This window comes from Argentina silus, assembly GCF_951799395.1.
Source record: "Argentina silus genome assembly, chromosome: 16".
NCBI lineage: Eukaryota > Metazoa > Chordata > Actinopteri > Argentiniformes > Argentinidae > Argentina > Argentina silus.
In genome coordinates this window covers 15,944,645-15,960,434 of record NC_139670.1, presented here as the reverse complement: position 1 = coordinate 15,960,434, position 15,790 = coordinate 15,944,645, and the positions used below count along the sequence as shown (strand labels likewise).

The window sequence follows — 15,790 nt, the reverse complement described above, 5'->3', positions numbered from 1 at the left end:
AGTAATCAATGCCCAGACCAGAGGCCATGGGCAGTCACAATGCTAGAAGAAGGAATTTCTTTTTTTTTTTTTTTGGGAGAGAAACTTGTACAGGGGGGTAGTGGGGGTGAAGAGGTCTTTAGGAGGGAAGCCTGTTGCATCTCTGTTACTCTCATTCTCTCTCTCTATCTCTCTCTCTATCTCTCTCTCTCCCCGTCAGTGCTAGTGTCCAGTTCGGCTATTATGAAGAGAGGGTGTGTGAGAATGTTTCACCTGTGGTGTGTTGTGTCTCTTGATAGTCTAACTGGGCCATTGACTCAGGATAATGGAAGAAACAGACAGGGAGACCCTGACCCAGCTTCTATATTTGGCAATATGGCCTGATGTTTGGATGACACACTTCACTGGCCCTGCCGCTGCCGTGTGACACATTTGGCAAAGACAAGACTGTTTTGAAAGACATTTGTAATTATAAAACGGTTGCTTATCCCCATTCCATATAGTGCATGCCTGTTACACGTACAATAGGCGAGACGAAGAAGCAAGTTAGCATGTTGGTCCCTGTCCGTTTTATGGTGGTATAGGACGCTCAGGTGATGGAATATAATTTGACTGTATTTGTCAATTTGCCTAACTGCTACTATCTCTACTTCACTCTATGCTTGTGTCACTTTTGTGGTTTGACACTTGGCTCACAGGATGTCCTGCTCCCTATTGACCAACGGCCTTTGGAGATGCAGATCTTACCTCATTGTTTGTCTACATAGCCTTGAAATGGCCCGTACCAAAAATAAATATAAATACATATATTTTGCATGTGTGACTGTTAGAATAGCACCACGCTGTTAACTGTGGAATGTTGAGCAATACGTCTAGGTCCAAGGGAAGTTTAAACACAGCTATTTGATTTCGTTTGCAAATCCAATGCTTGAGAGTGTGAACGTTCAATGTGTTGCAAACGGCAAATCGGTGTAACACTTAACGTAATTCCTCTTATATGCACCTCACTGTACACGGTACCTGCCAATAGAATGACCGTTGGTCCATTATGACCGTGTGCGGCTGTTTTTAGTTCTAAGCGGCTTGTGATTCTTTTGGGTACAGTATATGTGTGAGAGCCAAGGGAGAGCCAGGGGGGAGCTAGTCTGGGGAGTATGGAAGTGTGGAGGGGGTAGACTGTGGAAGAGGAGCCGGCCCAGTGAATGGAGGGGGATTGGGGCTGGTGAAAGCACGGGGGCTTTAGCTGTTGTTCCAGGGCTTAATTGGGCTTGATCCTACCAGGAAGCAACCCCCCACCACCCCTTTCTTTTTTCTGTCTGTGCCCGATCCGTCCCCCTTGGCTCTGTGTGGGGGCCTCGGCCAATGGCATTCCTGTCACTGGGATGTCACCTCTCTCTCCAGCCGGGGGCCAAAGGATCGGAAGAGGGAGCGAGTGAATGTGGTCTGTGATTTCAGAGATAAATTCGATGTGAAATGAATTGCCGGGTTTTTTTTAGTTTTTTTTTTTTATACCTGTTGATTCTATCTACTGCAAACGTGCTGTAGTGCAGTAGACCAGACATATGCATCAGTTGAGTTCAGTACCAAAATGACGGAGATGTCAGTCGATTTTGTCCTTCCAGTCCATTGTCGAAGAACAAGTGGAGGAGGTTCCCAAATTGACAATTCAAACACATTTGCACTCGATCACTCACTCACTCACTCACTCACTCACTCACTCACTCACTCACTCTCATTGTCATACATTAAGTTACTAATAGCCGCCTAAAAACAATGACAGCGTGTGGCCTGTTACCACGCGCACGATTTCTGCGTAATCAGAGATTACAGCGTGGGTCTTCTTGAGTGTGGGCTGTCTTGTCGCCAGAACATCTCAACGAAGGACTCTCTGAACGCATGCCTACCTCAACGCAGTTGAGTGCCTTTCTCAGCGCACACACAGGAGAGAGGTGACGAAGTTCGGGAAAGGAGACGTTGGCATTAGGATAAAAAACTTGTGCACAAAACATGATTCAATCGTTTCATCTTTGGTTTTAACAGTGTAGAAACTACGTTTTGGCTTCATGGAGAGTAATATGTATAGGCAAACACACTGCTATGTTTCACCATATTCACTCACTCACTCACTCACTCACTCACTCACTCACTCACTCACTCTTACCCCCTCACTTCCCTCCAAACACAATCACCATTCTCTCTCTCTCACACACACACACACACACACACACACACACACACACACGCACACACGCAAGCTTACACTCCCTGACATCGTATCCTCCTATATCCCACTCAATGGACCTACTTCCTAATAATGTGTATTTTTCCATCGGGCATTGTTCAACCAGTCTGTGGAGATCCTGTATGGAACTCCCAACATCACCCTCTGCGGCCCTGACACATACAATGGCAGGGTCCTGGAGCCCAGCCCAGTGGAAGGGAGTGTGAGGGAAGCCTGGTGAGGCTTTGCTCCATGGCTGTTTGTTTAAGGCTGTTGTCATACCATTCCCTCTTTCTGATAACGTCACTGTGAACCGGGCCAGATCTCCGCTTTCACCGGGGACTCAGATACCGTATGTTCCATACACACTTGGTCTCCAACCATTGGCAAGTGAATAAACACGATTTCTTAGCGTACTTAGTATGTGTGTTTCTTTTTCTTCTCCTTTCGCGTACTGTACACTTCTATATATACACACACACATACACACACACATACTGCATATTGCACACAGGGGCATAAGTGCAGGATGTAGGCCATATCACTTTCACTCACTCACACACACACACACACAAACAAACACACATACCGCCCCCAGCCTTGGCCTATGTTTCCCTCACAGGTGCTTTTGTGCCAGATACATCCCATCACTATCACACACACACACACACACACACACACACACACACACACACACACACACACACACACACACACTGCCTCAGTCTTGCGTATCCCTCGCAGGTGCTTGAGTGCCCAATGGAGGCCATCACTCTGATTATAGCTGACCGTACATCTCTCTACTTCTCCCTCTCTCTCTCTCTCTCTCTTTCTCTCTCTCTCTCTCTCTCTCTCTCTCTCTCTCTTTCTCTCTCTCTCTCTCTCTCTCTCTCTCTCTCTCTCTCTCTCTCTCTCTCTCTCTCTCTCTCTCTCTCTCTCTCTCTCTCTCTCTCTCTCTCTCTCTCTCTCCCCCCCCCTCTGTCTCCCTCTAGGCTGCTGATTCGGTGTTTCTGGGCTAAAATAACAGTCTGACAAATGTTACATCTGCTCTGTTCTAGTGCCGTTCTCGTTCAGAAGAACAAATGTTCAGCGTTATTTTTGTTTACGCACGGTGCACTTTCACAAAACATATGGGACACCTGACCTATATACGTATCAGTCTGTCTAGTCGTAGTGAATTATTACTAGTGGCTAACCGATGGTTTCGCAGATGGAAAAGAAAGAAAATGATGGTGATATTGCGGTTTTCCCCTCGCAATTGTATGTGTTGTGGTTTTGTCGAGTGTACATGTCTGAACACTGTGGTTATCATATAGTATCTAAATATTTAGGCTTCAGGTATGGACTGGTCATTCCTTGGCTACCTGTGTGGTTTGACTACAAGCCTTACCCTAACTACCATCCTTTACCTTAGAAATACATTCAAAATGTACTTTACAGAGCTGGAAAAAACTCCCTCTTTTGCATTTCGCTTTGTTGTGGAGATATGACATCATCCAGGTATAACATGCTTTTTGGTCCAAAGAGTGTTCCTGTAACCCAGTTTCTTCAAAGTTAAGAGTCTCTGTAATTTTGCACCCTCCTGAACAGCCTTGTTCTCTCAGCTGGTCTACAGAGGCTGTTCATGAGAACTCTACTGTGATTAATTACAGCAGCAAAGTAGATGAAAACACTTTCCTTGTTTTCTAGTACATCTCTACAGCACATTCGGGCACATTGCCCTGAAATCACCTCAGTGGAAGAGCACATGAAGCACATGAAGCCATTCCAGGCGTTCTCGGAAATGTAGCTAACGCTCGCTAACAATATACAGTATGTTGAAAGCACATCCTGTGTTACTCCCTTCGATAGACCCTTTGATTCTCAGCATTGTCACAGTGAATTGGAGAACATGAATGCACTTCGGAGCTGTTGAAGGATTAACAAAACTAACAGCACTATAAATACATCTTAATCGTCAAGCTCAATTTTCTCCATCGTCACCGTCGTCATCGTCATCGTCATCATTATCATAGGCGGAGTAATCATTGCTATTACGGCTAGTTAGACATGGGCGATTATTTGGTTAATTACACTGGTAGCACAGCTTGTTAGTGTGTGTGTGTGTGTGTGTGTGTGTGTGTGTGTGTGTGTGCACGCATGTGTGTGTGTGTGTGTCTTTAAGGCTGTCGTTTTTCGCCCTCACCACTCAGCTGCACAGTCCATTTATTGCTTTTTCTGTACTTCTGTTTTACTCATTTAATGATGTTGAAAAATATCCCCAGCTGCATCTGTTTACCAGTCTTCAATGGTGAACCATGGAGGCAAATCCCCAGTTTAATATAGTGGTATATTTTAGTGGTATATTTTAGTATATTTTCCATCCTTAATTTAAAACAAGCTTTGGAAGTGCAGCCGAGTGGAAAGCACACCACTTGTGGCTCTTTTTCCCATGTGAAAGTTTTCTTCTCTGGTCCTGGATAGCTGCAAGGTGTGTAGGCTTTTGCCCCAACCCAGCACCAAACACACCTGATTCAACTCATCAATGTATTGAGGATTCCTTGATGAAGTTATACCTGGTGTGGTCGACGTGGAGACTGGAGACCGGAGACTGAAACGTCAGTGGTTCTGCAAGGAAGGCTTAGTTTTGTCCTAAGTTTAGAACCTTGTCATGACACATGAGACACACACACACACACATGTTGGCACATGAAAACACATGGGGCTCTTTAAAATGGTCAACAAACCACAAATTAGCAGAATGCTGAAGGCGGTGGGGGGGGAGGGGGGGATGGGTTGTGAGAGCAGAACTTGTAATCCTTAATTTTTCTGTGTGAACCGCAGTCGTGGTGACCCTTTTTGGCAAATGGACTCTATCCTCTCTCGCTCCTCTCTGAACCAAGCCTCCACAGGGTCACACCAGCAAGGGGACTTAATTGCCACTCCCGAAGCCGTCTGTCCTGGAACGCGAGCGGCAATTACATTAATTACGTCTTTACAGAGTGAGTCGCTTGAACTTGGACGAACCACAGTGGTAATAGGATTAGACAGAACTGAAACAACCTTGCGGGACTGCATTCACTATGCAAGTGGCCCTGTTGCCCAGTGCATTCTTGCTGCGTGTTGGTGTGTTTGTATTCACTAAACATCCCGGAACTGCAATAGCATGGGAAGGCTGGAGGTACTTTGAGGTTTTGATGTCAATGTTTTTGGGGGGGGCTCCTAGGGGATATTTTGTTTTTGTCCTCTACTCTTTTCCTGTGTTATTCAGTCCAGCGTCCCCTCTTAAGATGTGGTTGGTATAGTCTGTTTATTCAGGCTGTTTTGCTCATCTGGGAGTTGTTGTGATGTACAAGGGAATGTGTCGGATTGTGCTAATGTGAACTGTCCTTCGGGGGGTTGGATGGGTTGTGAGAGGATGGGGGCTCAGTTGTAATTCACTTTGACGTGATATTCTGAGGGCTTTTTATCAGTTGGAAATCTAAAGCCAATGTTTTAGTTAGCCAAGAGCCTCTTCAAAGGCATTTTTCAAGAGAATTATATCAGAAAAATATTCAGATATCATTGATATCCCTTTCTGGTCTGTTATGAGAAAATAGCTTTATTTGGACAGTCATCAAAGTGTCCCACAAAAATGAGAATTTCTTCTTTATTGACTTGTCCAGTGTAAATGGAAGCTGCCCTTCTATATCAGTGGCTTTACAAAGTGCCTTTTTTCCAGTACTGTGCGACACACCAGATTTAACTGGGGCTTGGCGAAGAGTTGATTCGCTGAATCAGGTGTGTTAGTGCGTGGCCAGAACAAAGGACACTATGAAAATCACCAAGCATAGGATACAGCATTCACGTCACACAACAGTATATTCTCCATGTCACTCATTTTAGACTGAACCCATGTTTAAAAGTGCTAAAGATGGAGTGGGTTGTTCAGCAAGCGTGTGCTGTCATTACATCCAGTATCTGCAGGGATTCGCCCACCACGACCACGCCTAATCCGTAAAATAATATCCTTCAAAAGTAGTGTGCATTCCACAGGCTGGCACCGTGGCAAGCAACAGGATACAGAGTGACACACGTGACATTTAGACTATGGCACCACAGCAACACAATGTGACACCATCCCCAACTTCTGTTCCCATCTGTGCCCCAGATTGTGTAAGCCAACCGCTGCTAATGTCGAATAGATCTAAATAACAAATTCATACATTAGCACAAACGACAAAGCTAGCGCTTATGTAACAATGGGGTACTCAGAGTTTGAGCGGCCATTGAAAAGCATTAGGTCAGGCCAAAGGATCTTAACTGCGCCTGAGAGAAGGCTGTCGCCGTGGGATACCTGACATCATCTGAGTGGTTTTGCAGCTAAACATATCTGACATGGCAAACCCTGCTGCCACAACTCTGAACCCGGAGAGAAAGCCTCCGGAACACAACCGTGAACCACGCCCTCTGCATAAACACCGTGTGCTGAGGCACGCATGCACACACACACACACACACACGCGCGCGCGCGCGCACACACACACACGCACACACACGTATATATTGTTCATAAATTAGTTAGAGTATGATTATTAATTATAGAAACGAACACACCCTCTTACAATTTCCCTTTGTATCTCGCTCTCTCAGACACACACACGCACGCACGCGCACACACACACACACACACACACACACACACACACACACACACACACACACACACACACACACACACACTAACCCCCTCCCATTGCTCGTTAATATTTCTGCTGACATAATCGATGTCATTACAAAAATCTTCCTGCTGAGCTCAGACTGTATCGAATAGCTGTGAACGAATATTTACATTCATCGCATATACACAACAGCTCTTCACCCCCACTCTATGGTAGATTGAATTGGCTGACATTGAATTAGCAATTTGTCCAGCAGTCATCTATACTCAACGTCTCTCTCTCTCTCTTTTCTCCTGAGTGGCTCAGCTCTCCCATTATTGCCTAAGTCAGTGTGTCCTCATCATAAAGAGACGACATGACTAATGGGTCATAAGCCTTAGCCTTGCATGCGGGGCGAAGGTTATCTAAACAAACACACTAGCCTCTCACCGTTACTACGCAACTCAAGCGACCTTGTGTTTGGCCTGTAGCAACTTGCGGGTAAGAGACCTCAAACATCTGAGTGCTAATTTAATCCAGATTTATCTTCATAATATACAGAAGAGGGAGAAAAAAATACCTCTCCTCAAGTGGAAACGATTACGACACGACAGAGGAATTTCCCTCAAGTTGCCTTGACTCCCGAAGCGAAGCCCAGATTCCCAGGAAGCAGTGGCTGGAGTTTGTTTAAAAATGACAAGATGGAAGTTCTGCTCTGCTCTGCTCTCCCCCCCCCCTCCCCTCAAGTTAACATAGTTAGCACAAAGGTGTAACTTTTTGGGACACTTGTCTGATGTGGTTTGTGTATGTGTGTGTCTGTGTGTGTCTGTGTGTGTATGTGTGTGTGTGTGGTGTACAGTGTGTGTGTACAGTGTGTGTGAGAGAAAGAGAGAAAGAACATGTGTGAATACCCAGGCACAGATTTAGCACAGCCTATCCTACCTCAGGTAACAGCTAGGGCATTGGAAGGGGCCAAATAAAGACGGACAAATCAGACACATTAACCATGCCATTAGTGCAACCAGCTGTTTTGCCCCCGGTAACATAGCTCACTTCACTTCAGTTCCTCCCTAACAAAAAGCAAGCACATCTGCGACGTGAAGAACATGCTAGAGGTGCAAGATGGCCTATTCAGCCCTTCCTAATTGAGTTAACATTCGCGAGAGAGTGAGCTAAAGAGAACTCGGGTATGTATTACGCAATAAACAGACTCCCTCTTTCGCAATCCTGACAATTGCTTCATGACCCCCATCTTGCATTCCACAGGCTAAAGGCTGGTGTTTTTGGAGTGAGCTCTCAAAGGAATTTGAACTCCTGGTGGGATGCTGAAAGGTGGAGTTGTAGCCAGTATAAACAAGCACACAGATGTTGATGAATGTGAATTCGTAGACTTTGGCTCCATCTCTGTAATCGAGAGTGGCTTCTTCTCCCCTGCCAGCGTAACCTCACACAAGGTTCCTATTTACATCATCACTTTGCACACGAGGCCCATCGTCAATGGGTTACCACAAGGGGGCACAGTCACAGTTAAACTTTCAAAGTAAAATATACAAGAGTGAAGCCACATCATGTTACTGAAGGGTACAGATTTGAGTTAACCATTTTAAAGAACGTTCTTTAGTTATGATGAATCCATGTTGCATGTAGAGGTTGTTAGATGCCATGAATGCTTATGGCAGATCTTATAATGCAATATGGGCCATAGGATGGATGAAATTCATCCATCATGTATCACAGATGGATAAAAAATATAGAAAATAAAAAATATATGCCATTTAGCTGACGCTTTTATCCTAAACGACTTACATTGCAGTGGGTGCATACATTTCAGTATACAGATAAAGAGAGAAGGATGCTTTATTGTTCATTGTTATTGTTCATCAGGAACATAAATCTATCTATCTATCTATCTATCTATCTATCTATCTATCTATCTATCTATCTAAGTTGCTGAGGAATTCTTGTGAAAACCTACCATGCCAACACACTGTATATACATTGTTATGCAATGCTAATGTACTCACGCCTTGTTGCCTTGTACATTGGGTGCATTCAGCTATCAAATACGCGAGCACATCCCTGGCCAGTAACGTGTGCACCACGTGAAGGGAAGAATAGTGATTATGCAATGCGACAAGGTTGCTTCCCAATTTGTGTTGAAAAGGAGGCTTGTTTCCAAGGGGTAGGTAATTACGTGACGCATGACTTGTTTCAAGGGGTGGGGGTGTGGGGGGGTTATTACGCGATGCAGGCCTGTGGGAGCATGGCGTTAACCTCTTGCCGCGGCGTGATGGTGACAGTTCTCTGGGACGAAGCCCGGCAACCCGCATTCCAACTTTCCCACACGCCAACATCACAAATACGCGTTAATGAGATCTTGAATAGAAGACAGGGAGGTAGGAAGTTGTCCCTTACAACTAACTATATCAAGTATCAAATACTTTAACCACTTCCTAATAGCTGATATTAGTGTTAAGGTCAGATAATCTGACCCTAAATCTGTGGGAGGGAACAATTTTCATCTTTAGCTTGAAAAGAGTACTGGTTGCTAGCTATTCAGTGTTTCTAACATACAGTACCCACATCTGTGGTTGTGGTTAAAGATAGGGCATATGTAGCATTAGCCTTTACTAAGCATGCTGCACATTGTAACAAAGGTCTGTTACAGTAGACTGCAAAAAGGCCAATGGCACATATTAGCTGCTTGATTGTGTTGACCTTGCCGGGATTGGAGCATATGTGTACTGGCCCATAGGCAACCAAGAAGGAGAGTTTGAATTGTGGTTGAGTGAGTACACTATGAGTAGACATTAGTAGTGCTGCTGCCCATGGTAGCATGATGGAGGGTCATTCAGCATGTGTCTCATATGATGGTCCACCAGGTACAGCCTATATCCATTGTCGTTTTTTCCAGTCAGTCAAGCTCAGCTGTAATGAAAATGTATTGCTGTACTGTAAGCTATAGCACTTAAATATACCTTAAATTCCAGTTAAACTGGTCTCAGTCATGGTCTAGACGCTGGTGAAGGGTCTGAAGGGGTCTGGCCTGGGTCTGGGTCTCACAGGAATCCGACTTAAGATCTGAGTCACTAAAAGCGAACGTAGACAAGCCTCCTGAAATGCCTCCCTTTCTCCCATTGCTTTTAAAATGAGTTTGAAAAGTTGCAGGGATGTGTTTCAAATCAATATAGCCTGTTTTCTCTTATTGAACCAGTAGGTGGAGCTCTACCTATCCCCCTGTTGTCACTCACTACAGTCACTGAAAAGATAGACAAGGACAAATCTCTGTCTGCTTGAAGGGAGTGATGGGAACAATTCGCCAAGTCTCTCTTGAACAGTGATTGTATCTCAATGAGGCTAACCTAGATACATAAAGGATGAATTGAATAAACCAAAAATTCTAGAAAAATTAAAGACCATTTGTGTGGGGGCTAATTTAGGGTCCTAAGTTTGCATAGGGGTCGTCTGAGTTTTTAACTGGGTTTACGCCGTGGCCTGTTTTTTTCGCTGTGTTTGGACTCTCACTTGATTTTTGGCCTTGCCTCCTCAGCTATCTGAGTCCCTTTGGGCCCTCCCCCAGGAAGAATATATATTAGCCAGTGTTGCTGTATTTGTTTAACCTTTTACAGTTCGTTGGTGGGTACTGGGGAGGTGGGGCGGCTCTGGTAACAGAGTATCGTGTTCAGTGCTCTGTCACACGGTCGTTTGTGTAATACATTCAATTTCAGCATCTGAAACCACAAGGACATGACGATGTCAGTTTCAAAATAGATATAGAGGAAAGCATAGCTTACTCTGTAAGTTGACTTAGTAAAAAACATTGAATACATAACAAAATTAGAACGGAATATGTGTTCCTCTCTTTATTGGAGCACCCAAATAAGGACTGTCAAGAGTGTATGTATCCCCCAATATCCAGTGCCTTGGCAGGCTTGTATAGGGGGTGGGCTTCAAAGTTGGTTGGAGGCTATAGTTCAAATGATGTAATATTGTTTCCAGCATGTTTCCTCTGCTGTCCAGCTGACAGTGTGTGTGTGTGTGTGTGTGTGTGTGTGTGTGTGTGTGTGTGTGTGTGTGTGTATGCGTGTGCGTGCACATGCTTGTGTGTGTGTGTGTGTTTGTGTGTGTGTGCGTGCGAATGTGTGTGCTTCCTCAGCTTGCTGCCCCCAGAGATTCCTGGTGACTAAACATGTAGTTATACACACTCATTGGCTGCTGAAGCCCCCTTGGATAGAAGCCTTTGGCTGCCCAAGGGAACTGTTCCTGGGTAATTTCAAGTCATTAAGCGCTATTATGTGTCATGGTGTTTGTGTAGCATCAGAGCACACACAGGTGGTCTGGATGCAGGGATTAAGACCCTCAGCACTGTTCCTGTTTGACTTAAGTGTTCATCATTATGGGAGAATATCAAAACAACATAAAAATCGCATCCTTCCTGTGCTCTGATGTTTAAATAGACATCCATTTGAGGGTCTTTGTGTGACAGTAATCTTTGTTTTTATAGGTAGAATTGATCCAAATATATGTTTTTATAGTGTAGTATCTAAAAGAATTGGTTTGCTCTGTAAACATTTGACTATTAGGGGACTTCACTCAATGATTATGCCATAACCTTTTTGTGACTTATAAAGGGTTTCTGGAGGCTTCATTAAGTCTTCAAAGTTGTAATCCATTTAAAGTGGGACCAGACTTACTGCACACCCCATCTTAAAACGTTCCAACTACAATACAGGTTGTCTTTGTTGAAAGGGCACATTGTATAATGCACACTCATAAAACCTCAGTCGGTTTATTGATGACCTCTGCATAAGGTTAACATTGATCTGAGGAAATGGCTTACATAACTGCTGTGACGTCAATGCCATCTGCACTTCACTTTGAGGAATCAATATAAAGAGTTCAACGAGAGAGAGAGAGAGAGAGAGAGAGAGAGAAATAGCCATGATTAGACAAGAATGGTGTGTGTGTGTGTGTGTGTGTGTGTGTGTGTGTGAGAATGGTGATTGTGTGTTTGTGACTGTATGCATGTGTGTGTGTGTGAATGGTGATTGTGTGTTTGTGACTGTCTGTATGTGTGTGTGTGTGTGTGTGTGTGTGTGTGTGTGTGTGTGTGTGTGTGTGTGTCTGTGTGTGTGTGTGTGTGTGTTTGTATGGTGCATGTCTGTTTGTATGTGCTTGAGCAAGCATGCGTGTGTATGTCATAGTCATAGACCTTCAAAATGGCATTCCAGTAAAAGAAGATCCCATAGGGTTGATAATGACTCTGGTTTTTTGTAATGTGTTTCAAAATGAATTCATGGAAATGACTTTGTCAGAGCTTTGACCAGCGAATACCCAGACAGACGTCAGTGACCTCTGGAAGGCCCTCTGTCTTATCGTTGACTTGGTGCCAGGTTAAATGTAGATACTTGTCCTAGTCATAAGCCTCGGGAAGCAAATGTCCACGCCAAAGAACAACATGGATTACTTTAATCAAACTATCTGCAGCAACAAGATTGAAACGGGTATTATGATTGTGGATATTGTTGCTGACAAAATCTAATCTAAGTGGTCAGAGTTACATGAAAAGCGGTACAACCCTTCCCAACCACCCCACCCCAGCCCCACCCCAAGCTACCCTCACAGAGAAAACATTCTCTGTCCCGCTTGTCCGCTAGATTCTATGCCAATCAAAACCAAAGTACAGACAGTTGATAAAATGTGCATTGTCCTGTACAGATGTGGGCTAGCTGACCCCTGGCTTTAGCTATAAAGCGATTGATTTAAACTGTAAAACACAACATGATGATAGAAATACAATTCCCAATCGCAGGAGATTAGCAGGGGGACACACACACACACATCTCTTTTTGATATGCCCCGGTGGCAGGCGTGTCATTGGACAAAGGGATGCAGGTAAACAGACAAAGTCATGAGATTCTCCCTGCCCTTCGCTAAAGATAAACACTAAAAATACAACCCTCTTAATCTTCTTAAGGGAGCGTGGTTGCTGCTCGTCTTGACAGACAACACACACAGAGTCAATTGCTAAGTCTGAGTAGGCGTCCTAATGCCTGAGGTTTGATGGAGGTTTACGGTTTAGCCGTTGTGGCGTTCGGCGGTTTGAACGCTCACTCGGTTTACGGTTTCTAACGGTCCTCGGTTCTCCTGTTATGGTCGTTGTTCTTTTTCCCGCATGGTTTCGCATTTGGAGTCTGTCTGCAACCAGTGTTGGGCAGAGAGTCTCGGTAGCATCAAAATGCCTAACATGCCCAACCTCAGCAGCCTGGGGAAGCTCTGTGGCTCCAGCCACGACGAGATGGTGGTCCTGGACCGGGTCAAACGCAAGAACTCGGTCAGGCGGATGTCGATCATCGAGGACGGTGGCATCGCGGAGGTTCTCTACCTGATCCCTAAACAGGCCATGATGGAACAGCTTCCTTTCTTAAACCCCAATGACTATCTCCTGTGTGAGAAGATGGTGGGCTGGCCATCAAACATGTCACCGGGTAAGGAAAGATTCACCTGCCTAGAGGCCTAGAAACAGGTGTGGTAAAAACAGGCTGGTAAAAATTGAGGGAAGGCAAAGAAGAAGAGAGGAAAGGGGAGAAAGGGGAGAAAGGAGAGGTAAGGGAATGGGGGAAAGAGGAACAAGTAAGAGAGGTGAGCAAGCTAGGAAGAGTGTCGACTGAGAACATAAGTTATTGATAAAAAAAGAGAGGGTATTCTTTTTTTTGGCATGTCAGAGTATTTGTCATTGCATTTATCTTGAACGTGTAGTCAGATTGAGCATGTACGTCCGATATGAAGCTGAGAAATAACGGGTATCGATGCAGTTATGCGCGCAGATCTCGAGTTAGGATTCCACCCTGTGATCAAAAATGTGTGTCTGTCTCTGTGTGTCTTTACATGTTGTGTTGTGTGATTGATCCTGATTTAGGATTCGTATGGTTATATGTGCTGGATGTGTTGCCAGTGTGTGCTGTGTTAATATGTATAACTCTTGATCTGACTCTTGATGGCCCTCTCTTGAATTCCCTGACATGAACACGGCATCTGATTATTAGCCAGACTCTCTCAGGAGAAGAGTGGATTGTATCAACATATCATGTTGATTATCTTGGAATAGAAAGAGTTTGACAGATAACTGACAGCTAACAGACTTGTACCCAGAAAGGGATCCCTGAGAGTAAGCTCCCCAGTAAGCAGTTTCATGGTGAGAAATGTATCCACACTGTAACACAGGCTGGAGCCGAGCTTTACTCAGAACATATGACATCACCGCAATGATATCAGCTCCGTACCATACAGTACTGTAGGTCCTAGAACAGAGAAGGACTGCTTTAAACCGAGTCGCAGTGAAATCGTCCTCTACATCCCACGAGTTGAGTTCAATAGAGAAGAGAAGAGCACCTACAATCTGTCCTATAATTGCCAGATAAGGGCAGAGCTGTGGTCAGCACCATCATAGTGAAATCATCTCTTTTATGTGCACCAGATGCATTATTTTAGGAGTTCTCTTCCATTTTGGTCAACGCACCTGTTCTGAGCACAGTGGTCACGCAAGCGTTCATAGAGCCCAGCTGGTGGCCTTGTGTAGAAGTACTGTACAATCTCTCCACATTTTACATTTACATTTATGGCATTTAGCAGATGCCTTTATCCAAAGCGACTTACACCAAATACATTTGTTTAAGGAAGTGAATCATCTATCCATCAGTCATCATAAGATAAAGTAATCAATGCTCGGACCAGGGGCCATAGGCAGTCACAATGGTAGAAGAATGATTTTTATATATATTTTTTTTCTCTCAGTATAATACAGAATGACAAAAGGAGATGAAAAAAAAACACTTTTATAATCCTCTTAGGTTCCTTGTTCCTGCAAAAGCATAGTTGTTGTCAATTCCAATCAGAGGCAATAGTCTTGAAATTCGTGGTAACTAAAAAAAACAAAAACAAATGTACAATCTGACTACGGTCACACTGATGTTCTCACTATGTTTGCCAATTTTTTTGTCAGATTGTGTGTGTCTTTGCTGTACTTGAGATGTGTTGCGATTGAGTACAAAGTGGTCGCTGTTTCCATGGTACTTTTGTCATGGGTATTCCTCTAATATGGATTCCCATATCCCATTATTTTCTGGAACCTACAATTGGTAACTACCCGTGTGCCCAATTGTTAAAGAAACAACCAAGTATTTCAGAGGTTATTATTGTGTTACAACCATTTTGAATTATACCTAGTAATTTCTGTACAGTAAAATAAAATGCTTCTGAAAAGTATCCCTTTCTCTGGAAGAGAAATGTGTATGAAAGAGTAGAGTGTATGTTATATGATTGAGAGAATTTGTCAGGAGCAGCCGTAGTTGATTTTCTACCTTCTCAATGAATTTTTCATGACAAAGAGACAAACACTGTCTATCTAGACACAATACTATCGTCAGGATCGGTTAATGTTTGAAAACAGCACCAAAGTACTGCTGGGTCACAAAGTACAACCCCTTCATTATAGTAATTACATACCCTGGGGCAGTCAGTCATTGCTAGTGTCCCTCGGTTTAGAGCTGAACGTCTCCCAAGCCTGCTCTCTTACTTACAAACAAACAAACTACATAGCATGAGCCGTGAGTCTTTCATCATGACTCAGTTGGAGTAATGCTGTATGGTCCACAGATGCTCAAACTATTATAGTATGCTATTAGCAGTATGCTATGTTGACTTGCAGCAATTTGCTATGTTAAAGTCAAGGGTTACCGGCTAGGGTTAGAAGACAGTTACTGGAACAGTTTATTGATTGTGAGTTGAACTTTTAAACCATCTGTAGGGGATTGGGGTGACTCACGAACCACTCATCCGGAAGAAACTCTCCAATGAGATCCTCTACCGTCGTGGAAACACTGACAATAAAGACCGAAGGGTATTGCCTGAAGCCTACAGTATATCTCACCCTCTAAAATCTCTCAGGTCAGTGTGTGTTGGCCATACTCTG

At 44.0% G+C, this 15,790-nt stretch overlaps 2 protein-coding genes across 2 annotated transcripts in view; both read left to right on the top strand.

The window, feature by feature from the left end:
* Positions 1 to 9,000, top strand: part of lipf (lipase, gastric) — a 37,605-nt gene extending 28,605 nt beyond the window's left edge. Inside the window, exon 11 of the transcript XR_014554668.1 lies at positions 8,987 to 9,000. The gene's annotated coding sequence lies outside the window, so the exon portion shown is untranslated. The remainder of the gene's footprint in view (positions 1 to 8,986) is intronic.
* Positions 9,001 to 13,057: 4,057 nt separating this feature from the next.
* Positions 13,058 to 15,790, top strand: part of ablim1b (actin binding LIM protein 1b) — a gene marked incomplete at its 5' end in the record, with an annotated part of 58,212 nt that continues 55,479 nt past the window's right edge. Inside the window, one exon of the mRNA XM_083688090.1 lies at positions 13,058 to 13,307. Within this exon, the coding sequence (XP_083544216.1) occupies positions 13,058 to 13,307 (250 nt within the window). The remainder of the gene's footprint in view (positions 13,308 to 15,790) is intronic.